Raw genomic sequence first — 27,043 nt, 5'->3', positions numbered from 1 at the left:
TCTCTTGAATATTAATTGAGTTACAGAATAGAGAATTTGTCTGTTAACATATTAAGTCAGCTATATCCTCACCCACACGTGTGCTGAAACAGTTTCATTAATATCTAGTGAAACGGGAAAAGTTCATTTCAAAAGAGACAAACAGCAAAATCTGTTGAGGGGTCTGCATAGGGCATATGTTTGAGCTGAAACACAACTTGAAATTACTTAGTTGAATTACAGCTGCATGGAGAAATTCAGTCAGGAATAGCGTGTTTTTGCAGTAGCTAGTGTACATATATATGTAATCTGTAAATTCCTCAACCCTGTAAGGCAAGGGATAAGAAAAGGAAATATTAATCCTACATTACCTAACCTAATCTTAGGAAAGAGCTGTCTCTTGTATGTTACAAACCATACTCCTAAGCATTACAGAAGAGATGTTCTGTTGGGTAGTCTTCACATGTAAGTCGACATCTGGCCCTCAAATCCTTTGTTGTGACCTTGGCTGGGGTCACCATAGTAAGATAATGCCTATAATGTGTTGTAATGGCTCCAGAGCTGTATACGGACTATTTCCTTCTCAAGAGGCACAGACATTATACTGGTTGCGATCATTTTACATTTCTGATGCTTGAACTTAGTATCTTCACTGGGTTCAGTCTATAATAATTTTGGATATGTATTTGCATGTCTTGTTTTGCATGTTGCATTTGTATTAAAAGTTGCTTGTTTACATTTAAAACCCATGCACTCATTTCTTAGTGTACAGCAATTCTATTAAAAAACTTTACATAGTAGCAGATATACAAAAAGCCTAATTTCTTCCTCTTTGACAAAAAAAAAATAATTGTGTATTCTTCAAGTTTATTGGATAATATTCAGGTATTCCACACAAAACATAGGAAAAGAAGCAGCTTATCCGTAGAGTGAAGAATTTGTTGGCGAAGGACTGGTTTTCAACAACTTGTGACAATTCCTTTTGACTGACTTCTTATTTGGGAAGGTTACATAGATAAATATATTATGTTTTAAGCACTACTCTTTACACATGTACACAGGAGATACTAAAACTTGCCTAGGAAAGATTTCTTGTTCATTTTCGCACAGGCACAAATACATACAGAGAGTTAGAGTCTTCTTGTACCATTACCTCACTTCCAAAAGTAAGGTGAGTTTGGGCCTAGTAATCTTTCTCTTTTGACATGAAACTGCTGCTGAACAGACAGCTTTGATGCATTTCAAAAGATAACAGTTAATGGATTGTGAGAGAGGAGAAAAAAGCAGTTCTTTCCTTATGTTGCACTTCATCTTCAAATAATGCAAAAAAAAAAGAACCACAACAAAACTGCATTAGGAGAAACCAAATAAAAAATAAAATGAAGGGGGGAAAATGCAAATAAAGGTAATAAAAAGCTGGCATAAACAAAATATTTAGAGCAATTAATTTAAAATATAAAAGCTAAATTAAAAATAAAGAGTTACAGAACAAGAAAAGAAGTATCTCAAGCGGCCAAACAACATTTCAGATTGTAGATTGTCAGTATTTGTTTCTGCAAAGGTCAAGCAGTAAGCATGAATATTGTGCAAAGGATCTGCTTCTATTGGAACTAAATTATAAAAGTTCAAGCTCTGGAACTGGAGGAACATGGAGGGTTCAAGCTTTCAGCCTTTCTCTGTACTGACGTGTGGAAAACAGACTCCACAATCTGTAAGATTGTAAAGTAGGTATGTTTATTGAGCGCTGGGCAGCATGGGGGATCGCTCCTCCAAACGTACGCAATGTGTTAAGCAACAGGTACAGTATTTATGCATCATAGACAAGCATATTCATAGAATTCCTGTGGACTTGGTTATATACTAATTAGGTTTCCAAGAAATCATTATCCTAAGTTTCCTCCCACGACAGGTTATTCCCCGGTCTCTGTGTCCATCTCGTGTCTGTGCTCAGGAGTCACAGTCTCTCTGGTGGTCGTTCTCTCCTCCTTATCGCTATGTCCAGCTGTGTGGATTCAGACCTTTGTCCTGCTTTGTTCTTGCTGCCAGGGTGGTTTCTTGATGACTTATCTTTGCTGGTTCCCAATTTTCTTGGTTATTCCACCCTATCAGTTGGTTCTAAACTTCTTAAGTCCCCTTATCTTGGTCTCAGCCACTGTGTCTGTACACCCTCAGGATGTTCCCATCTAACTTATCTTAGCTCTTGCTAGAGCATCCTGAAAGCATCTCCTTATGTTAAGTTTAGGACTCTAGTGTTCTTTCTCTCAAGGTTAGTAAATCATTGATCACTATTTATCAGCTTGATTCCTTAGTATTAATCCCTTCTTTCAGTACTTCTGGCACTTTCAGTAGTTATATAACAGACCTTCCACAAGTTAGGAGACACGTCTGTCTTAGCAGGATTTTTTTGTTTGCTAACTGTGAGCATTTTGGAGGAGAAAACAACTACAGTTTCCAGGCCCCTTGCAAGTTCATTTGATGGCACTGGTTTTCTGCATAGGAAGCCATCTATTTAGTGTTCTTTCATAAGCAGTATTCATTGATGCCCTTGGAATACTATCAAATGGAAATATAAAGTAAGTTTTAAAAAGGCCCCCTCTCCACACAAAAATTTTCAGTTGATGTTGAAGGATTTTACCGCTTTGTACTGCAGAAAGAAAAATAAAATCCTGGGTACTAAGGTGGAAGTCTGAAGTTATTTCTAACTGAACAGAGTTATCTGTGAGCAAAATAAATTCCTCTCTTCACTGCAGATCTGGCAAGATCTCATTGAAGCATGACACAACACTGAGGGCTCTGCCCTCAACAAAGAGAGACGTGCTTCCATTTCCTTCCGGAGATGCAGTCAGTTGCAGGCAGTCATTCAACAACTTTTTGAGAGTTCGTAAAATATTGGCCAACTAATTGATAAAGCAGAGCTGTTGCCATGGTGTATCTGAAATATACCAGTATCTTTTCCTAATTCATCATTCACTTCTTACAGGGGTATATATATATTCACTGTAACGTATTCCCCTGTGTTTTTCTGAGAGAAGATAAAGAAGGTAGCTGTATGAATCTCTTATTTTTCACATGCAAGATCTAGTGCTTAAAGACTCTGGTTTATTTATTTTTTTTTCCAGGCAGCTATGTACAAGACTGAAACAGATGAATTTTGTTGCTGGTGAGGTTTTTTTTTGTTGTTGGGGTTTGGTGAGGTTTTTTTTGTTGTTGTTGTTCTTGTTTTATAGGCAAGGAGTGGAAAAATATTGCAGTTTACTAATTGCATGTCTACCTCCTCCAGCCTGTCCTTTCTGACACTTCCAGATATTTGCTGGGAGAAAAAGAAAGTGTTGCAATAGGAAATGTAAAAGTGCAGCTTATTTTTTATTTTCCACTGTGTACCTTTGGGCTTAAAAACTCCAGGAATTTAGAACAACAGAGGGGCTTTTTGTTTGTTTGTTTGTTTGTTTTTTTGATAGTGGTGTTTTACAGAATGCTTGGTGTGAAGAGGGCATGTCATGAGAATATGGGAATGGTCTCTTAGGTCTGCCCGGTATAGCACTGAACTGCCACTACTCAAAAGAAAAAAAGTTGGTTTCATCTCCTTAAAAACGTAAAGAACACGTTATTATTGGCACTGACCACCAGCAGCACTTCCAGAGGGATGCTGTAGTGCTGTCCTCCACTCTGGTGGAGGTTTACCAGCATCTGCTAGTAACAGCTTGCTGGATATTTACTGGGACACTATGCCTCTCCTTATCTTTTTTTTTTTTTTTAATACAGTAGTTGCATTACCGAAATAAATAAGTAAGTTTCTTATAGTAGAGATGGTGAGGGAAGTCTCCTGTTTTCAGTTCTCTTCCCTGAGGATCTTTCCTTTGACATTAAAATAAGACCATCTTACTTTGCCTCCATTCACCCCAAAAGCACTCTCTTAATGTCAGAGAATGAATTCACCTCTCCAGTAGGGTACTGAGGTTCAAAATCTTTTATGAACTCCACATTGAATTAGTAAGTAAGCCACAATAGCCTTAGTGGTTACATGAAACACCCTTTCATGTAGAAAAAAAAAAAGGTACTCCTGAAGTTACATTTCAAAAAGATGTTAGCGCCAGAGAGGACTCAGAAGTGTTGTAATCAACCAGTCCAATTGCAAAGCCAAAACCAGACTACCCGTACTGTAACCAATGCAGAGACCTGTGACATGCACAATGTATAAATGTACTATTCATAATACAATTATCATTGGCTTGCCTTGAACCTGAATATAAGTGCAATCAACAGTAGTATACATGTATTTCATAGCATTGTGACAGCTTAACTAGACATGATTTTTCTAAGTACATAAGCAATGTGATCACTGAAAGGACAAACATAGATAGTAGAAGGCACCCAAGCAACAAAAATCTGGCAGGTAGCAGACAAGATAAGCACAAGTGACTGCATATAGACAGGACATCATTGAAAGATCGAGATTGGCAAGAAAAATTTAAAAAGACAAATTATGTTGATGGTGGGGACGGCAATAGCATAAAACCATAAATATAAACAAGGGAAATGGGAGAAGGAGGAAGACAGCTCACTTTGATCTTGAATTTGCTCCTTCAGGAGCTCTCAAGCCTGCCTTTGGCAATTGAGAACCATCAAAAACTGTAACCAACAATGCTAACTTTGCAGCATCAGCACTGGGGTACTGTACACTTAGAGCTAACTTTAAATTGATTGTTAAAAAAACAAGAGTTTTGTATACACTGTGATGACGATCAGCATTATGTAAGGAGTTAACCATTAGCAAGAAGTGAGCTGCTAATGAATAAATCATAGAATCATAGAATAGTTAGACCTGGAAGGGACCTTTAAAGTCATCTAGTCCAACCTCCCTGCAAGAAGCAGGGACATCCCCAACTAGATCAGGTTGCTCAGAGCCTCATCCAGCCTGGCCTTGAATGTTTCCAGGGATGGAGCATCCACCACCTCTCTGGGCAACTTGTTCCATTGTTCTACCACCCTCACTGTAAAAATTTTTTTTCCTAATATCTAATCTGAATCTACCTCCCTCTATTTTAAAACCATTACCCTCCATCCTATCACAACAGGCCCTGCTGAAGAGTTTCTCCCTGTCTTTCCTATAAGCCCCCTTTAGGTACTGAAAGACTGCTATAAGGTCTCCCTGAAGCCTTGTCTTCTCCAGGCTGAACAACCCCAAGTCTCTCAGCCTGTCATCATAGGAGAGGTGCTCCTCTGATCATCAGTAATTTCACAGTGTAAAAGTGACACAATTTGTCAGTCTTTTAAACACTCCCATCACAGCCATTTCTGATTCCCTCACCGACATAAATGCTTTTAGTTGCAAAAGCTTAGTCATTAGGAAGTGCTCCTTGCAAATACTAGAGTCAGTTCAATGGGAGCTAGACTGAACCTCAAGAGAAGAAAGTTAGCAGTGGAAGAGGGAGAGGAGCAGGTGCTAAGGGAGTTTACTCCTTTCCCACATGAGTACATGGTGCAAATCAAGGCAGCTCTGCAGCATCACTTATTAAGCCTGCATTAATCAAGGTGTCAAAACCTCAAACCTCTTTTACACTGTTTTTGATGTGGAAGCAAGGCACATGGAGAAAAAGTATCTAGCAGCAGTATGATAAAACAACACCATTCAGATAAAGCCTCTAAGGAATTTGCTTGGGGAGGCAGAGAAAAATAGCAAATGCAAATGCACTTTAAGAACAGCCAGTATAAATGAGGGCACTTGCACAACAGCTTGCTACTGAACAAGAGCAAGAAGTAGAATTGACCCTCAATTAATAACCTCTGAGGAGGAATGCTCCCAAGACAGACAGATACACATTTTTTAAAGTTTACATCATGTTTTCTTTCTGTATTTCCATGCTATTACCCAGAAAATCTATTGCATTAAAAGTAGTCCATCTTGCTATCAGGAAAATATAAATGTGTAAAAGATATCATGCAAAATAAATACTCCTATTCACTCAATGTAATACAGTACAAAAAGAACGACTACTCATTTGAAAAAAAGTTGTCTGCCTCCCAGCACTACTATTCTAAGATATTGATTCACCATTATCTTCTCAGAAGACTATTAAGTCTTCCTAGTGGGCCCATACTCCCTCTCTACATAAATAACAGACCTGACTGCAATCACATGTCACTTTATTTGTACTGTATATTCTCTGCCTCAAATTATTTAATGGGCTACATCAATCCTACCTAACGTTGTCATGCCTTTGAATGTAAATCTTGTGAAAAATCCTTTCAGGAGGCTTCAGGAAATCTTCCTTCATTTCCATTGCAACATTTCTGGGCAAAAGACTCATCAAAAGACGTTCCTAAAAAAAAACATAAACAACATCAATTTGTGGTATAATATGTGACCATTATGCAACAGTTTTGAACTAGTGAACTGGACAATCTTTTCCTAATCTAGTCTGCTTCCTGAGAATTTCCACAGCATAAATAATATGAACCATTTCTCTCAAATTTCTGCAGCCTGTGTGGGTGTCTTTTTTAAGTCTTCTGCACTAAAAAAAAAAACATAATAAAAAAACTATACAGAAAGGGAACAGACAGCTTCAAGAGCAGATAAATGTCCATAATTTTCATTAACAAAACAATGCTAGTAAGAACAACTTTATTGGTAGTAGCATTTATTTGTCTTGGAAAGACTTCTCAGGATCATTTGCTATCCTTTTGTGTGTCCTATTTCTGAATCTAATGAAAGTGTGACACTACAAGGACTATGACAGCTGGTTATTAAGCAGCGAGGCTGGATGATACACTTATCCACAGTTTGAATCGGTAGAACAGTAATAAAGGTACAGTTTTAATGACATCTTATCCAGTGTGGGAATGTCTGTTCCAGCCAGCTCAGTAATGGAATACATCAGTACAAACTCCTGTTAAACACATCTCTTCTTGCTATATCCACAGCGAGATTTTTAGCATGGGTTACTGACCTGTATAAAAAGGACCTCTAAACATTTTGAATCTTGTCAGTATTGTCTATAAAGGCCTAAGTAGTTTTTCCACATATTCTGGCCCATGCACAGGTATCATCTGGAAAACTTGCAGCAGGTATTCTTAGGTATTGTAAGGTGTCCTTAGATATCTACTTAAGTTTTGTTTTCACACATAAAACACTTGCCATTTAAAATGCAGTTCAAAGCTTACCCATCAGACCTGATAGCTTCAGTCATTGCAACAGTCTAAATGAATTCATATAGCCACATATGACCTGATTCAGGAATCCCAGGTTCCAGAGAAGACAGGGAAAGGCTGGAAAAAGGAAGATGTACCCTTGGTAGAACAGGATTAAGTCAAGGAATACTTAAAAAAGCTGGACATACATAAGTCCAGCACCCATTGCACTGAGGGAGCTGGCAGATGTCATCACAAGGCCACTCTTGATAATCTTTGATCAAACATAGATTGGAGGAAACAAAATGTCACTCCTATTTTCATGAGGGGCAAGAAGGAGGACCCAGGGAACTACAGGCTAGTCTGTTTCACCCTGAGTCCTGGAAAAGTGGAGCAGCTCATCCTGGAAATCAGGGTAGTTGTACCAGACGATCTCCAGAACTACCTTCCTAACTCAACTATTCTGTGATTCTGTTATCTGATGATTGAGAGCCACCATAATGGCAGCTGCAAGACATGACAGAAATGCAAATCTTGGACAAACAACATCCTCCTTTGATTTAAATATCATTAAATAAATAAGGAGCAACAATTAACATGAGAAGAGGGTATCTGCACAGAGAAGTGCTTTGTGTTGCTCACATGCACACATTCACCAGTCAAAACCCCAAATAATACTCAAAGGGTTTCTAATTTTACAGTTTCTTCTGGAAGAAGATACATTGAATATTTATGTCACCAAGGAATAAGTTAAACTTTGCAGAACTGCCCTGGTACTTACTTTAGACTAAAGTTCCTTCATATGTTTGTGGCAGTTCATGTGGATTTGAGGCTAAGGATAGTTAATTTAGTCTATTTCCTACCATTCTCATAGGTATACTAACAATATTGCGAAGAATATGGTGAAATTAAATATTTGTTAACAGTTTAAGCATATATCAACTTCAGATTAACCAAACAGTCTTACATCTTGGTAGAAAATGGTTAATTACTATAATTTTCATGTTAATTTAATTAAATATGCTTATATCTCTGCAGTAGAATATATTTGGGTAACCCAAAATCTGGGTTAAAATTTAAAACAAATAGCTTTGTCAACAGTGGATCTTATGAAGTTCTGTTGCCTACTATTTGTGTCTTGTAGTTGGCTTACTGTTTTAACTGAAATATACTGAGGTTGTAAAATGAGCTGAACACCTCAGACAACAAGGAATCCACACAAGAGAGAATTTCGGACTGATGGTTAAATTCTCTGGTGCTTAAGATGGTATAAACTCAAAAAGATGCTGGAGTTTCATTAAGTATTATCTTGGATGCCAATTTTATGATGTCTGATAAGGACTAAATGTTCATGATAGCTTCTCTTTAAGTGAGCATATTAAACAAGATCTTTGCCATTTTGCTTAAATGGCTAAGTAAATTCCAAAGCTGTTATGGACAAAGAGTAAGGTTTCAGCTTCTGTTTCCTAAGTCAGATTAAAACAAACAGGCAAACAACCAAACAAAAATTACACTGTTAGACTCTTATAGAGAACAATGCTGACTGAATAGTTCTTCTAAACACAATTACAATACAAGATGTGAATAAAAAACTCACAGATAACTTCTGCAGTGCATGGCAAATAGCACAGAAGCCAGGGAAGTAATAGGAATCATTATTGTGAAGGTAGCATTGGAGAGCTGCAGGATATAGCACTGGACAGTGTTGAAACCTGCAGATGTGAGATGTATTAAGGGAGGCCACAAAAAAAGGCAATTCCTGAACACTTTAGCTTGACTATTACACGACTTGAAGGGAGCTTATAAAAATCCTGTATCAAATTGTGGTGGCTTGCTTTTTTCATTACTTATGAGAAAAAAAAAAAAAGAGATAGATTACTGAAGAATTGTAGAGTCTTTACAAAGAGGGTTAGCAGTCTCCAGACTCATTGAGCTAGGAAAGACTCAATTATGGCTTTCTCAAAGGGCAGCCACTGCTGACCTTTCAGGCCAAGAAGGGAAGCAGCATTGTAGCTGTAAAGAATTGTCACTGGAGGAGAGACTGGAAAATGTAAGAAACAACCCCACAATGGAAAGTATTGAAGCAGTGAAAATAAATGAAAGACAGTATCTAGCTCAGCAGAAAAAATACAAGAAAAGTCTATTTTATTTTGGACAAAATCCTATCTGTCAAACAAATCAGTATTGCCCCTCAGGTCAGCCTAAGGAATGATGAAGGACTCAGAGGTCTGAAGCTGCCAGAGTGAATCCACGTATGCCAAATACAGCTGTTGGAAGATTTGGGAAAGGGCTCCGCCTAGATCTCTATTCAGCAAGTCCTACCATCATAGTCTGATTTTTTTCCATTTGCTCCTGTATGGCTAATCTTATTATAAAAATAATCTGAAAACCAGACTAGAAGGAAAACTAGATGTGCATGGCTGCATAGTGCACTGAATGGAACAACTGACAGCACTGAAGCAAGGCCAGTCACATTTGTGGTGACATTCACGCTTGAGTGGTTGTTGCCTCTGACAAGGAATGGTGGTGACAGAAAAAAATGAAAGAGTGAGTCAGGGAGCACTAATCAATTAGCAACAAATTTGACTAGAATAAAACAACACTGACGCTGCAGATATTCTTATTGGTGCCAAATGGGTAGCCTCAACATGTTGCTTATTCAAAAAACACAGGGCCTAGTTGGAAGAAAAATGTTTCCACATTTTCACCTTTCTCACTGATCCACAATGCTGTTTAGGCTTATTACAGCTTGTTTCTACCCAGAAAATTAAATCTTGGCCCTATGACCAACTTATGCTATTTTAGGAATTTGTACTCTCTTCTTTTCCTACTGTAAACCTTCACTCAGAATTAATATGGTCTAAGTCAAATCAGACGCTGAAAAAAAATATTATTTTCAGAGATTGTAATTGTCTGTCAATGATTTTGCGTTCCCTGCACAAATGTCACTAAGAAAAGAAAATTACAGATGAGGACGTATATCTCCTTCATTCACAACATTTTTCATTAAATTTGTATTTTAAATTGCCAGTCCTAGCCTGGGATTTGGGATGCCAAACTGGGCTGTCTCTGCCAACTGTCTTATTCTCATTAATGAGGATTTCTGCACCATTAATGAAGACTAAGTTAATTTTGAAGAGGATACTCAATTTAGAAAAACATCTAGATATCTTTCTCCCACAGCAGTGAAGCATTGTTAGAAATAAGAGAAGGAACAAACATGAATTTGACTCCAAGGCAAGTCAAAATGTGCATACCAAGCCAATTAGGAATTGCTCAGTGTTACCTTGGCACTATTAAACAACTAGCACCATTACGCACATGACAAAGAAGGAAAAAATGCAGAGAAATTTTAAAAAATTATTATTTTCCAAAGGGGCAAAAAGACCCTGTATTACTACTTGTTTGGAACATTCTCAATCCTAACTGTATGTACAAGCTCCTGTACTGCAATTCTCACTCCGGGTTGGACCTGGGAAAATACTTTAAGAGTCTTGCCAGACCTGGTGTCACTGGCAGTCCTGCTTTGAGGAGGTGGTTGAACTGGATGATCTCCAGAGGTCCCTTCTGACCATTGTGTGCCAAGGAGGACAACAGCATAAGGATCAGGAGCGGAGCATGCCTGTGGCTCCCTGGGGAGGCCTGCAGCCATCCTGCCACCTTACTATACACAAGCGTGGCTTCTAAAATAGCAGGGGAGCTCAAGGCTCAGCACTTTCTAGCAGTAGTGTGGCTTCTCTTTCCCAAGAGGGGAAGCAGAAAGAAGCAAGCAGACAACAGAGATTGTTGAAGCAACAGTTTCCGTCATCTGCATGCTGTATTCTGCCCCAATGCTCTCTTCAGCTTTCTCCAATTTGAAGGCTTCTCAGCACAACTCCCTTCCCCATCCCCATCCATGGCATAGACAGCTTTTCCCACCTGCACCTCAGCTCTGCTTTTATGGGAGTCTGCAGTGCATGTTCCTAATACATTTATTGCATCTCTCTCCAAATGAAGATGCCCTTCCCCTCCTGTTTTGAAAATAATTCTTTTGTATTTTACTGTTTTTTCCAAACACTGATGACTCTCCTAAAGTCCGTTTGAAATTTTCACCTTGATTTATAATAATTTCATGCAACTCCCCAAATAATACTACCCAGCCCAATACCACATTCTATTCCTACTGTACAAAATTATTTATTTTGAAATCTGTATGGGAAATTACTGTGGTACATTTTCAACTTCCTTCAACAAGCTGCAAATCATTTATGAACCCACTCTCCCTTCATCAGAAAAGAAGATGGAAATGCAGAAAAATGTCTTAATGTTCCCAGTGAGGATTCTCTCCTTTCCCTCCCATTGCCTGCTGTGCATTTGGATGACCCCTCACAACTTTATACCCATAAGCTGGATGCACTTGCTGTGCTTCTCCATGCTTAATTGTATTCATGTAGATTATCATATAAAATAAATAGAAAACAAAAAAGAAACCTTATTCATAATCAGAACAGACTATTTTATCAAAGGAAACAGTTGCCTTTTTTTCTGGGATACAGAAGAGAAGCAATCAGAGGTACTGTAGCATTGCCTCAAAGCTGTGGGCTCTTGTGTTTCTCTGAATCTCATTGCTCCTTGTCCTCTCATGCTACTGTATATGCACATCTCGTGGAATTAATTTTGAGACTGAAGTTATAGTCTAGACCTTCTGAAGGGGCATGCAGAAAAATTTACTGCTTTGCATCTCTTTCAATCCCATGAGAACAGGATTGTAATGGACGCAACTCAGTTTCTTTTAGTCAGCTTTGCTGGGTTCCTCCTGAACTGCTGCTTACAGCCAACCTGCTGGCACTGCTACCCTCACCCATTAGGGAGCCCAAGCCCTACTTCTGGTTTGGCAGAGAGCTCTGTCTCATAGAGCTTACTCAAAAGGGGACTCAGAGGTTCCTAAGCTCATGCTGAGGAAAGTAGCACATGCTGAGGATGGCACTCCAGATTCTGGTCTTTTCTCATACTTCCTGGCACTGAACCACATTACTCAGGATAGACTATGTGCCCATGGTCCACTGCTTTTTGCATTTTCATAGGGACTTTAAAAAGAAGGAAAGAAAGAAAAGAAGCATGTAAGCAACATTTTGCACCTTTGTTTCCTGGCTAATAAAATATAAATATTTTTGTTTGTTATAGTAATGCTCCAACAATGATGACAAATAGGAAAAGGAGCTCATAAAAGAAAGGAGCATTTTGACCATCTACTCTACAAGGTTTTTTACAATACAAAACATGAAATGTAACCTGCCAATTTCTACAGTCTACCAGAGATCTTCTTTTGTTATTGCTATACTTAAATGGAAAGTGCCATCATATTTTAAAAGCATTTTTTTTTCCCAGAGAAGACAAGCATCAGACATGTATATAAAATATTAATAGGACTGTTTCAAAGTCAAATCATCTGTATAATTTTGAGATTCTGTTTCTACTTAGTCAGTTGGGACTACAAAGTACATCCTAAATATGACCACCTGCTACCTAATTATACCTTGATAAGTTCACTCTTGCATAATTTTAAAAGCCACTGCTTAGTGGGTTTACGGTCTCTGTCATCTCTATATTACACTATGTAGCCATTTTAATTCCTTGTAAGGAAAACAAAAAAAAAGAGAGAAAATAAGCCTAGTGCAATGCATGGAAGAACAACTTTGTGTAAAACTACTAGAATTAATTTATAGTTCCAGTAAGCTGGAAAACAAAACCAGCAGATTTAATTAATTAATTATCTTAAATTAAACTATGCTATGTCTTTCCAGCTAAGTACAAGAAAAAGCACTGTTAAAGGTGGTGATTTTTTAAAAGCCACAAGGTGGCAATGCTTCAGAATGTTCCTAAGAGTTCTTGAAAAATTATCAGTAGGTTATTATTACAATCATAATCATAAAAGACCATCCCTAAAACTGCCATCTAATACACAGATTTTGAGTAGCAAGAGGCTGGCTAACAACATAGTTATAGTAGATGATCAATACACCAGATATCCACTGACCATTGAATGACTACGGAGTATTTATGTTACACTAACCTGAAAAGGTAAGTGTGATTCCAGAGTGGACTGTAAGATTGCTAGTAGGGTAACTTGAGATCAGCTCCACAAGTCTTGTTCAAACAGGAACAAGAGCAGAGAAAGGTTTTGAGGATAAACAGGGAAACTAGAAGTATAAAAATCATAGCCTATTTTTGTAGTTGCCCTCATATTTATTAAATCTGAATGCTCTAGAAATATATCAGTAAGGATTAACCTTCAGAAAGGCAAGCTAAGAGCGTTGACATCAGATATAAACTGGTAATGAATAAATGACTGCAGCATTACCCTACCATTCATCTTTTTACTTTCACCCCATATCCTTAGTATTTACTCTTTCTGAAACCTAACAAGCAAAATTCAATATATCCACAAAACCATCACAGAAAACTTGACAGGAAAAGGATGATACTCATTTCAGTTATTGTAAATTTTCCTACTGGAAGTGAACTTGTGTGAGAAGCAGCTAAATTCGCACAACCAAACCATGGCTTTATACTTAAGTTATCTTCATTTGCCTCACTATAGTGCAGGCAAGTAGTCACACAGATATAATCAGACCATTCTCTATAACAGAAAACTTGAAAGCCTCCTTATGCTTGGCTGGGAAGAAAGAATAGCATTTGTGCAGTACATTGCTAGGAAGACATATATCTTGACTCCAGCAGTGATTATCTCTTCAAAGTGACCCCTTCAAACTAGGTGTGGAACACCGCATTGTTTATCTCTCCTGCTTGGTGAAGTCAGAAACAGATGGAGGAAAATAAGACAACGCAGAAACAAAAAGCAGTGGCAAGACTCTGCCTTTCTGTGATGAACACAAGGAAAGAAAAGAGAGGTCTGCAAACTTCCCTGGTTGCAACCACCAGTGACAGAATGGTCAGCAATCATGGAATTGTATCCTTTAAACACACATTTCAAACATACTCTAACTCTGTGCTCTTCTGTTGAGGAATTGGATTCAGGAGTTAAAGCATATAGTCTCAACACAAATTGCTTATTTTAGTCTTGTTCATTGTTCTGTTCAAAAGATGTCAGCAAAGACATGCTACCAACCATGGAAACATTTAGAGAAGGTTTGTAGGTACGGGAAGACAGTAATATGGTATAGTTGAAAATATCTGCTAGGAAAACAAAAAAAAAAAGTCAAATGGGAGGTTTTGAAGTTTTTCTTATTTATTAAATGTTAGTTAAATAAATGCCGTTGTCTCTATCTCTCAAGCTTCAGTAGGATCTTAATAAGAGGGTTCTTGAGAGTATATCAATGAAGTTGAAAGGTTTTTTTGGCACAGAACAGCCACTGAACGTACCGTTCTAGATCTTCCTATGTGTAAAGAAAACATTCTCTTGCAGAGTCAGCAAAGTCAGGTTTCATCTTTCAGTGAAATGATCTCCTCATAGTAGCACTGACAGTATGCATATGTTGTAGTTCAGCCCCAATCGAGACCAGACTACGCAGTCTCTCTCTCACTCCCCCTACCCTCTAAGGGAATAGGGAGAGATAATATAAGAAAAAAGGCTCAAGGTTTGAGATAAGGATGGGGAGAGATCCTTAAAATTACCAATATGGGCAAAACAGACTCAACTTGGGGAAAACTATTTGTTTATTATTAAAATCAAAGCAGGATAATGAAAAAGAGAACAAGATAACTTCCCTCCCTCTTCCTGAGCTTAACATTATCTCTACCACCTTCCCTGCCTTGAGCAGCACAGGGGGGAAGAGGGAATGGGGCTATGGTCAGTTCATCACATGTTGCTTTATGCCACTCCTTCCTTCTCAGGGGAAGAACTCCTCACATTCCTCCCCTGATCCAGCGTGGGGTTCCTCCTACGGGCTGCAGTCCTTCGTGAACTGGTTCTGTTACATGACATAAACGTTGAAAATTAAATATCAATACGAGGTGATTCTTGCTAACTGCAGAACTGTAGTCACAAAGGTTAAATTTTATATGAAATCTATTTGTCCTTAGAGAGAATGAGAATCTTAGAGATATTATAATATCCCATTTGTTAGAAGTTAGTCTAGCATGTCTGGGGGTAATTAAGAAGGGTGTTAGAACAACGGTAGGTCCCAAACACCTCAAACACCACCTGTAGAAATAGGCCCTGAGCCACCACTTTGGAGCCAGAAAGTTTCAAGGACAACACGACCTTGAGCTCAAGACCATATATGGAAATTTCAAGGAGGAGTTTGACCAGCGAATTCGAGGAGGGGGCGTTCTGACGACCACCAAGACCACCAGAAGACCCTCGACTCAAAAGACTGAGCATGTGCAAGTGGGTGGGGAATATTATAATGATTTCTTGGGAAGTTGATGTTTATGTATAATATTTCTCAGAAATTTAGTGAATATGTATAATTAATGTGTATTTAACCTGTGCTGTTGATCGAACAGGTGTGCATGCTAGGTGGAGCGATCCCCCGTGCGCCCAGCGCTGCAATAAAGTAGTGTCTGCTTCTCAACTTCTCATTGCTGTTAAGGAGTTTTATTCCGGATTTCGGTAATAGTCTGGCATGGGTCATCTCTTCCACAGGGTGCAGTTCCTCCAGAACAGCTGCCCTACTGGGCCTTCCATGGGCTACAGCCTCCTTCAGGCATCCGCCTGACCCGGCATGGGGTCCTCCACAGGCTGCAGGTGGATCTCTACTCCTCCATGGACCTCCATGGGCTGCAAGGGGACAGCCTGCTTCACCATGGTCTTCACCCCAGGCTACAGGGGAATCTTGGCCAGGAGCAGCATTACCCCTCCATCTCCTTTTTCACTGACCTTGGCATCTGCAGCCGTTCCTCTCACAAGAAATTCTTCACAACAGGCAGGCAGACTCCTCTCAGGTTCTCTTCACATCTCCTCTCCACATCTTGCAGCTGGGTTGGGCCAACTCGGCCCCAGACAGCCGCCCGGCAGGAGGCCAGAGTGCGAGGGCCTCAAGGCCCACAAGACTCATGGCTCCCCCTCTCTGCCCCAGCTCCAGCTTCTTCCCATCTTCTCTGACACTAACCCCCTTCTAGGATAAATGGAACAGCTAACATAGCTTCACTGACTTAACTCTGCTATACTAAGTTTCCTCTACAGCTACAGGTTCACCTATTGCCAGTTTACAGCCATGTCTGTTTTGTTCCACCAACATAACACTGAATACTTGGGCTAGGTAACGTATGTATTCCTCAGGAAGTGAAAGTCACAGAGCTAAACTTGCAGCAAGGTAGACACATCCCCCTCTTCTGCCCTCACTAATCCTCCAGTCCCTAGCTAGTGGTGTTTTTCTCGAAGAACGTGTTACGTGTCACAGCTCGAGATGGTACTGGGACTGTGGCAGTCTCTGCTTTTCCTCTGCCCCATGAGATACGACCCTCACCAAACTCCTTCTCCAAAACCCAGGTATTTCCACCAGCTCCACACAGATACATGGCAAACCTGCTGTGATCTACTCTGGCACCTTGCTGAGAAATGGGGCCAGCATAGGGGAGTGGGGAGGAGAAAGGATGCAGATGTGCCTGCTGGAGCAGGCACACTGCAGCTGAAGGTCCAGAATAGTGTAAGAATCAGAGGAACATTAAGGACACACTGCTGCACTAGTACTGGTGCTTCACAACATTGCTATTGTCTGATACAGACAATACATACATTTAGAGATGCAGTAGCCATTCAATATCAGTGCACGTCCTTTCTTATTACAGACTTTTGCCAGTGGTGGAACAAGCAAGAACTCTTTAGTAAAGCTAAACTTTTTGATTGCTAGTGACATAAACGGAGCTCAGTAGTGGGTGTAAGTAGACTAAGGATTTTTTTTAAAGTGACATATTAAGTGGTAAGCAGTTAGTATCTCCTTTTTCTAATGGAAAATACACAGAGCAAGAAGGAAAAATAAACTAAAAATTCACCAAGAGTCAAGCAACACCAGCATATTTAATTGACAGCTGTTTGAAGCAGAACATATTCAAAATTTCCCAATATGTATTTCAAAACTCCTAATAGTCAAAGTATCAACAGGTTTCAGAATGATACAACTACTTTTTTTTTAACTTATCTATTTATGTTTGTCTACTCTGCTCAGTGTAAGCCAGCATCCATTACAATATATAAGAGCTTAACATAGGTGGCATGACTCCATCATACACACATCTATGAGAAAGAACAAACTGCAAGAAACAGCAGTCCAAGATATCCTCCTGTTAGACTGAGCATGAGTGACTATGTAGGCTTACACTAAAAAGTGAAGTCCATATGCCCTATTTTTTTCTTTAGAAATTTGCCATAGATCACATCCTGTGTCAAAAAATGAAATGCCCGATAACCAATTTAATTGGCATACTTACTAATATCAGGGAGCTTTCAGGGGGTGAAATAAAGTTAAACCAAATTGTTATGGTACTGATCTGGCCTGCTGTTATAAGTGTGGCTTTTTAAAGGCTTTTATAGATTTTTCTATAATACCATATGTTGTATTTTGCAAATTAAAGGCATGTGGGTAGAGTAATACAATTACAATGCAATTAAAATGTATGCACTTTCTATGATTTACAACTGTATGCTTTTTCTTGTGTATTACTGAGTTTCTACACTTTGACATTTCAAGTCCAATTGCAAGGCACCTTTCTTATCACACAGCTGTGTTGGCCCCCTGTAACCACTCCCAGGGAAAAACTCATCTCATCCTCAGGAACATGTTCAGGATAGCAGGGATGAACTACCCTTGTATGTGTCTATTGCTGCTGAGGATTACTGCCTGTAGCTTACAAATCTCACTTTTACTTGGCCAAAGTTAGCTAAGAAGAATCTCAATTGTATGCCAAATAACATAGCTTCTGGCACTAACCGCATTCAGATGAGATGTTTATTCTGCATAAAAAGGTTGCAATAGAGCTGTAAATTTAGAACATGTTTATTTGTTTGCTATACCGTGCCTTGCAAGGGGTAACAAGAAGGTCCCAATGGCTTCAGGGCGAAGCTGAAGCCTTCCACCTGAAGATCTACACTTAACCTGAGTAGCCCTCAGGTTTATTATTTGCTGTATTAAGGACAGACATGTGCATGAATCTTGCAGGACAGAGGACTAACAGATACTAGTCAGTAGAAAGCTTCAGGGCAATTATTGCTGTGTGGGAGAGAGAAAAGTGTCTCTTCACAACTCCTTTTACCTGAGAAAAGTGGAAGACAGACCAGGGATGCTACGTTGCAGGATGAAGGTAGGCAACAATTCACCTCAACTCTGTGTAAGGATCTAAGCAGCCAAAGGTGGCAAACAGAGCAGAGAGCAGGACGAGTTCCCATCTCTGCTGCTGCTGCTGCTATTCGGCTAAGAGGCATTGCTAGCCACCCTGCATGAGTGGCCGTGAAGCCCAGCAGTTCGAATGAGAGCCTGAAACTGTAACATTCCTTATTTTCTCTTTTCCCTGATCCTGGAAAAGAGCAAATAGATTTTTGAAGGTGGACTTTCCTGGGTAAGGTTGTGGTTCGATGACACAATAAATTCAATTTTAAGCCTCCTTGTAACATAGAACACAGCATTAATGTGGAACAAGCTTACCCTGTCAGCTAAAATTAGTTAGTCCACCTACGTTTTTCAACGATTGTACTGGCTAGCTTTTGCGAAGGATCAGGTATCATCACTGGCCCTGCAATTTGTGGAAAATCAGGATCAGCTCCCTGTTGCACACTAGATAATTTGTCAAGAACATGTTTTTGTGCCCACACATGATTCAGATGAAATTTTTGCTGCAGGGCTACTTGCTGATGTATAGAGCCAGTATGAATGATTATGGAAACGGGCCTGTGTTTTAATGATAAATTTAATATTTTCTTCTGCACTGCAATGAAAAAAAAATGCAAGATTCTGAGAATAAAAAGTATGAAAAACATGAGGAGAACCTGATGCATTGATAAGCATTCTGTCAAACACCCTAGAAATTACTTCTGCCTGAGGCTGTGCAAATAACTCATTCTTCAGTTTGGTTGCTGAATTGGAAGAAAAAAAACCCCAGCAACCTCTTATCCATTACCAAAATAAAAGACCAACATGGTTTGCTTTATTCAAACATAATGTTATTTTTTTTTCTCTTTTCCTAAGTGCTTGAAATTAAACATAACAGACAAATCCACTGGTGGGTTGCTATGGGTGTCATCCTTTTATCCAAAGGAGGTAGTACACATATCCAAAATGTGTAATATCTAGATTAAATTTTTCTTAAGGGAGATCTGAACCCAGCAGGGAATGTGAACTCAAAATGCCCTAAGCAGCAGTTCAAAGTATTCTGCACTGAGACTCATGGTATTTTTTGCTGACACCTTTTCATTTTCCATTATTAATCAAATCTCTGACTCAGTGACGTCCCAGTTACTATACGCAATGTTAAGGATAGTGCCGCAGCAGCAGACACTTGGAACGCATACACGTATACATGCGTTTCATCAAGAGGAGCGTGGCCAGCAGGTCGAGGGAGGTGATTCTCCCCCTCTACTCTGCCCTGGTGAGACCCCACCTGGAGTACTGTGTCCAATTCTGGAGACCCCAACAGAAGAAGGACATGGACCAGTTGGAGAAGGTCCAGAGGAGGGCCACGAAGATGATCAGAGGGCTGGAGCACCTCTCTTATGAGGACAGGCTGAGAGAGTTGGGGCTGTTCAGCCTGGAGAAGAGAAGGCTCTGGGGAGACCTGATAGCAGTCTTCCAGTACCTCAAGGGGGCCTACAAGAAAGATGGGGAGAGGCTGTTTAGTAGGGCCTGTTGCAATAGGACAAGGAGTAATGGTTTTAAAATAGTGGGGGGGTAGATTTAGATTGGAAATGAGGAAAAAATGTTTTACAATGCGAGTTATAGAACACTGGAACAGGTTGCCCAGAAAGGTGGTGGAAGCCCGATCCCTGGAAACGTTCAAGGCCAGGCTGGATGAGGCTCTGAGCAACCTGATCTAGTTGGGCATGTCCCTGCTCCTTGCAGGGGGGTTGGACTAGATGACCTTTGAAGGTCCCTTCCAATCCTAACCATTCTATGATTCTATGATTCTATTCAGACATTTTTACGCACAATTCAGCATTGTTTAAAGAGAATTTAGCTAGCTTCAAATGATCTGGTGAATATGTACGAAAGCACTGCAGAGTAACACTGAGGTGCTAGGCTATCTCCCAGAACCAGCATTACAGCAGCAGTACGGCATTGCCCTAGCAAATGGAACAACCCTACCTCTCAGCAAATCTAATTAGACTAGATGAAGTGCCATGCTTCTGATCCTGAAGCTAACCACAGAGCTGGCTGTCTCAGCCCAGTGCTTCCTAACTCCCTATAGTTTTTAGTGCTTCCTTTAGCTTCTTATGTTGAAGCCTGTAATAAATTTCCTGCATTGTAGTGGAGTACACAACTATTTCATGAAAAATGGATGGCACCACTAAATACATTTCTGCAGTCCCAATGGTTTGACAAACTAAATATGAATTCACAAAGTTTTTAAGGTAGCGAATCCCTGACTCTGGAGACTTTGCTATTCTCCAGTTGTTTTCCCACCACCATGTTCTAATTGTGAGCAAGTACAAAAGCAACATTTAGGAGGGAAGGAAAGATCTGAACAAGATCTTCTTTTTCTGCTTGAAAGATGGTCTTTATTTTGGTCTTTAAAAATCAGTGAAGATATCTAAGATGTTTTTGTGGGCTTTGGAGGTTTGCAGGAAGTTAAACATTTTTCCAAAATTCTTCATATGAAAACAACAGGCACTTTACAGCAAGTGCATTTCACTGGTGGAAATCATATGCTTTATCTCCAAATTCAATCCATGAAGATGCATAAAAAATATTCTTATTGTCTGGAGAGCTTCCACACATCAGGAAGACTAAGCAGGCTACAATTCTTCAGCTTGGAAAGAAAGATGAGGAGGGTTATGAGAAAGTCTACAGCGTTGTGAGTGGCATGGAAAAGGTTACTGTAGAATGATTACTCATAATTTATCACAAAACAAGAGCTGGAGAGCACCCAATCAAGTTGTCAGACAAGTTTATGACAAATTTAAAAAAAAAAAAAGAAGTTCTGTTTCTCAAAGTACATAATCAGAGTGAAATTCACCATCACTAAACTGTGGGGAGGACAAAACTACACACACACTGAAAGAGAGACTAGAAAAATGGAAAATGGGCATCTACAGGTCTTTAAACACAGTGGTCCAGTTGCACTTCAAATTAAGATGGCCTCAGAATTACAATGCTACCACTTCCTTGGAGCATGGCATTACTTCAGGAGCCGGCACACAGGGAATTAATGCATGGTGAGCCACAACTTCCATGCTTGCTTCTTTCTCGCTTACTTGAGAAGGGGTGAAGCACTGCCTGAAGGCTGCTTTCAGGATCAGTAGGAACATCTAATGCTGGGAGTCCTCCAGGGAGAGGAGTAACAATGCCTTGCTTGTTGTATGGCCAAAGAATAATCTAGAATTAATGAAGTGGAAACAAAGAGATGGTGCAGTGGGAATAAAGGGGAAGTGCTCAGGTGCTCTGACTGAGCAGGAACAGAAAAAGCACAGTTCCACCGCACAGTTCCAGCACAGTTCCACCGCACAATACTTATTCTTAACTGCTTGCTCTGCAGAGGATGGTCTTACTGCAGAGATTTATAGACAATGAGAGAAGTAGTTTATCTCAAGTGAATGATTATAATTATTTGCTTGTGGTCTAAAACTTACTTGGTTCCTGGCCTTCGCTTCTCGTATTTCTCTGCAATTGTAGTCTATCACTCAGCAACGTAACAAATGGATGATGGCACCATCGAGGCCAGTTATTTGTTGTTACCACAGAGAACAGACAATAGGGCAAATATTAAACCGAATTTTAAAATTAAAAAAAAGTCCATCTGCTCCCCTTTTGCCCTACCAACACTTTCAAATCCTACTTGCAAATTCCTGCATGGTGACTCCAAAAATGCTACAACATGAGCTCTAGCTTATAAGAATAGATTTATCAAAATTATCAGTGGGACTATTACTGCAAATGCATCATCACATGAGGAGAATCACTGTAAGCAGGACACAGAGGAAGAAATATCCCTTAGAGTTTCAGTTGTGGTATTCGTCTCACACAGTCCGAAGGTTGTGCATGTTCAAAAGTCAATAGTATGTTCTTTCCCTTTAGAGACTTGCACGGAAATACCAGGGAAAGATTTTAGCATTTTGGCTACAGTATTCAGGTCAAAGCATTTGAATGAGACAAGAAAGTCTGATTAAAAAAAATCAGTCCTTTTTAACATGTAATGTTGGTACTTCAGAGAACAAAAACACGGGAACGATCACAAAAATCAGACTAGGTCAGCAACATCTCTTTTCCTCTCAAACACTCTTGAGTGTTGCCAGCTGGAAACTTGGGTTATGTTATGCCACAGCAACTGTAGAATAATTTTGCAGTCTGTAATCATGTCTTAATTCTCACCCTAGCTTAAGAAGTATTGAGAAGAACCACAGAAAGTATTTTGGCGGTACTTTTGACAGCTAATTAGCATATTTCACCACTGTATTGCGTTGTACACATGTTGCACAAAGGTAATTTCACAAGTGTAGGAGAAAAGTGTACTCTCTTCACTGACCTGTATATTGCACTGGAAAAACATTTTCAGGATTCTTGAGGTATACTATCAACAATAATGGTACTTACGGGTGATGTTTTTGCTTTCTTGTTTTTCCATATGCATGGATAAAATATAAAATAAGACAGATTTCTAATGTGCTAACTAGAGAAAAACAAAAACCACTATTATTTTCATGTTGGATGCCAGAAGTGGGTTTTCATAGGCACAAGCAGCAGGGTTGCCTAAATCCCACAGAAATTCACTTCTGGCACATTTATGCCTTTGAAAATCTGCAGCTTTGGATTACAAAAGACCAAAAGCAAACCTAAAGGCTTTGATCCTAATACCATTTTTACACAGCCAGTAAAGACATGCAGTTGTCCGAAGACGACATCTACTTATGCAGAGTATGTTCAGGTCATAAAAATGCATTCATTCAATTCATAACAAAGTACATAAGGATCTCTGTTATTTCACACATAGGAACAGACTTGCTAGAGAAATTGCAAGTGAAGTGAAGTAAAAGTGTGTGACGTACACAAGCTTTGAGGACCCCTTCATCTTTGAATACCATTTAAGTCCTTTATTGGCATAAGCTACCATCGTTCCACAGAGGTCAATGAAGTTATATCTTTGTATTCCAGCATGGCCCTCTATTATCACCTAGACAGAAAGAAAAATCTGGTCCAAACCTTACAGATTAACAGTTCTTAACAGGTTTAAGATTCAGACCTGTGAGTAACAACAGCAAGCTCCACAATATAGCAGTTTTCTTGATTGTTTCCAAATCTCCTTGGAAGATTGAGTGATAAAATCGTGTGATCATCAAACTACTAAGGTGGCTTTTGAGAAAAGGAATAGATTGTTATCACAGTTATTCATGTATACCAGTGCAGCCCTTTCTCCTGAAAATGTAGACTTTTGTTTTTAGGTGTTATGAATGCAAAGAGGTATAGCAAACACAGCCAGAAGAGAAGTATTTACAGCTTATCTAACACCCACCTAAAAACATTCATGCAGAAAAAAACCCAGGATCTTAGATTACAATAGTATGTCAGATTTACCTGAGCCCTAAAATAGATCCCATCTGGTGCTGGAGCTGACAGTAGCTGTGGGGTCAGCGTGCACCTTCTGTGCGTGCTGCAGATGAAGAGCAAGGAGTGTGCATGCACTGGGGAGGAATAGCTGAAGGAGGTGGAGCAAGGCAGCACCCTTCCTTTGCTGTGGAAACACACATATACCCTACCATGCACTCAACAGAAATGTCCTGACCTGTGATTCACATAACTACAGTCACCTCAGAAGAAACAGAGAAAAGGAAATAAGGCTTAGAAACTGACCTGTTTTTCATTTTCATCCTCCAGCCTCAGCCTGTCCTCAATGCAGTTCCTGGCCTGAAGGAACGCCTTCCTCTGAGCCCTTTCTGTCAAAATCCTCACAAAGACCCCATACAAATTTACACTGACAAAAAGGATTGCATTGGCCACAAGCTGTAAGAAAGAAAGAAAAATAAATAAATATTTTAAAATACAGATTTTTATTTTGCATTTCTAGTCAGCAAAATTAAAAAAAAAAGCTCACTGTCTTTAAAAATTCTGCCTTGCTAGCCATGTCACTGATACCGCTTCCAACAATCCAACTGCAGTGAAACAATTTTGAGTTGAGCAAGGCAGCCCGACCTGCTCGCGTAACAACCAGTCCAACCAAGAAAAGGCAACGGGTGGTAGTAGTGGGTGACTCTCTTCTGAAAGGTATGGAGGCACCCATTTGCCAACCTGACACACTCTTTAGAGAGGTGTGTTGTCTCCTGTCAGGGATGTTACTAAGAGAGTAACAAACCTTGTATGGGCCACAGACTATTAGCCACTGGTGGTGTTTCACGTGCGCGCCAGTGACACAGCCAGGAGTAGTCTAAGGAACATCAAGAAGGACTACAGCGCCCTGGGAGCAACAGTTAAGGACTCTGGGGCGCAGGCAGTCTTTTCATCAGTCCTCTCGGTCAAAGGGAAGGGGCCTGAAAGGGCCAGTTGAATCTGGCAAGTCAACAAATGGCTACAGGAATGGTGCCACAGCCAGGGATTTGGCTGCTTAGACCACAGGACTTGCTTTGAAAAGCCTGGTCTACTAGGGGCTGATGGGGTACAGCTAACTGAGAAGGTGAAGAGTATCTTCAGCCAAAGGCTTGCCAGGCCTGTCAAGAGGGCCTAAAACTAATGTTGCCAGAGGAGGGGAAGCACAATCCGGCCCACCACTGTCAGTATGGCACCAGAGCCAGCAACAACTGCCCAGAACCTGGGGAAGGATCTCAGGTAAGTACAAGAGAACCTAAAATGCAGGCCAAAGGAAATCCCATTGCTCCAGCCAGCAAGTCTTCTTCATTGGGGGCCCAGCTTAAGTACCTCTATGCCAACGCACGTAGCATGAGGAACAAACAGGAAGAGTCAGAGATGTGCGCGCACCTGCAGGGCTATGATCTTGTTGGCATCACAGTGACATGGTGGGATGACTCCTGTGATTGGAGCGTTGCGATGGAGCGATACAGGCTCTTTAGGAAGGACGAGGACAGGCAGGGGAGATGAGGAGGCAGTGTCGCCCTCTATGTCAGCAACCAGCTGGAGAGCATGGAGCTCCGCCTGGGGAGGGAGGAGGAGTTGACAGAGCTTACGGGTCAGGATTAGAGGGAGAGCAGGCACAGGGGACATTACAGCGAGGGTTTGATACAGGCCACCTAGCCAGGAGGACTGAGCGGATGAGGCCCTCTACAGGCAGATAGAAGCAGACTCATGGTCACAAGCCCTGGTCCTCATGGGGGACTTCAACCACCCCGACATCTGTTGGAGGGACAACACGGCAGGGCACAGGCAATCCAAGAGGTTCCTGGAAAGCGTGAATGACAACTTCCTCCTGCAGGCAATAGAGAAGCCAACGAGGAGGGATGCTATGCTCGACCTCGTTCTCACCAACAGGGAGGGGCTGCTGGGAGACGCGAAACTCAAGGGCAGCATTAGCTGCAGTGACCATGAAATGGTGGAGTTCAGGATCCTTGGGGAAGGGAGGAGGGCGTGCAGCAAGCTCTCTGCCCTGGACCTCAGGAGGGCAGACTTCGGCCTTTTCAGGGATCTGATGGGTAAAGAGCCATGGGATACAGCCCTGGAGGGAAGAGGGACCCAGGAAAGTTGGTTGATATTCAAGGAGCACCTCATGCAAGCTCAGAAGCGATGCATCTCAATGGAGAGCAAGTCGGGCAAAAATGCCAGAAGGGCTGTGTGGATGAAGAAGGAGCTCATGGACAAACTGAAAATCAAGAAGGAAGCCTATAGAGGGTGGAAGCGAGGATAGGTAGCCTGGGAGGATTACAGAGAGGTTGTGCAAGTGGCCAGGGATCAGATTAGGAAGGCTAAAGCCCTGACGGAACTGAATCTGGCCAAGGACGTCAAGGGCAACAAGAAAAGCTTCTCTAGATATATTGGGGACAAAAGGAGGTCCAAGGAGAATGTAGGCCCTCTCCAAAAGGAAACAGGTGACCTGACCACCTGAGATAAGGAAAAGACTGAGGTGCTTAATGACTTTTTTGCCTCAGTCTTCACCAATAAGGGTTCTACCCACATCACCAGAGTTGCATAAGACAAAAGCAGAGACTGGGAGAATGAAAAGCTGCCCACTGCAGTGAAAGAGCACGTTCCAGAATATCTAAGGAACTGAAGGTGCACAACTCCATGGGACCTGATAAGATGCATCCACGGGTCCTAAGAGAACTGGCACATGAAGTTGCCAAGCCGCTGGCCATTGTATTTGACAAGTCATGGCAGTCTGGTGAGATTCCCAATGATTGGAAGAGGGGTAACACAACCCTCATTTTCAGAAAAGGGAACAAGAAAGACGCAGAGAACTACAGGCTGATCAGCCTCACCTCTGTGCCTGGCAAGGTCATGGAGCAGATTCTCCTGGAAGCCACGCTAAGGCACATGAAGAGCAAGGAGGTGATTGGTGACAGCCAACATGTCTTCACAAAAGGCAGATCGTGCCTGGATAATCTGATGGCCTTCTATGACGGGGTTACAGCATCGATGGACAAGCGACAAGCAATGGATATCATCTGCCTGGACTTGTGCAAGGCATTTGACACTGTCCCGCACAACATCCTTGTTTCTAAACTAGAGAGACATGGGTTTGATGGACGGACCACTCGATGGATAAGGAATTGGCTGGATGGCTGCACTCAGAGAGTGGTGGTCAATGGCTCATTCTCCAAGTGGAGACCGGTCACGAGTGGTGTCCCTCAGGGGTCCGTGTTGGACCTGGCCCTGTTCAACATCTTTGTCGGCGACATGGACAGTGAGAT

At 40.8% G+C, this 27,043-nt stretch overlaps 1 protein-coding gene across 1 annotated transcript in view; it reads right to left on the bottom strand.

Moving 5' to 3' along the window:
* Positions 1-27,043, bottom strand: part of ADCY1 (adenylate cyclase 1) — a 187,669-nt gene that overhangs the window by 107,659 nt on the left and 52,967 nt on the right. The window contains exons 2-3 of the mRNA XM_086741474.1: positions 24,042-24,191; positions 6,181-6,299 (exon numbers count right to left, since the gene is read on the bottom strand). Coding sequence (XP_086597600.1) covers positions 6,181-6,299; positions 24,042-24,191 — 269 coding nt within the window. The remainder of the gene's footprint in view (positions 1-6,180; positions 6,300-24,041; positions 24,192-27,043) is intronic.

Source organism: Chlamydotis macqueenii, chromosome 2 (genome assembly GCF_036417535.1).
Source record: "Chlamydotis macqueenii isolate bChlMac1 chromosome 2, bChlMac1.mat, whole genome shotgun sequence".
Classification (NCBI taxonomy): Eukaryota; Metazoa; Chordata; class Aves; order Otidiformes; family Otididae; genus Chlamydotis; species Chlamydotis macqueenii.
The sequence above is the reverse complement of the archived record's forward strand: the minus strand, read 5'-3'. Positions and strand labels throughout refer to the sequence as shown.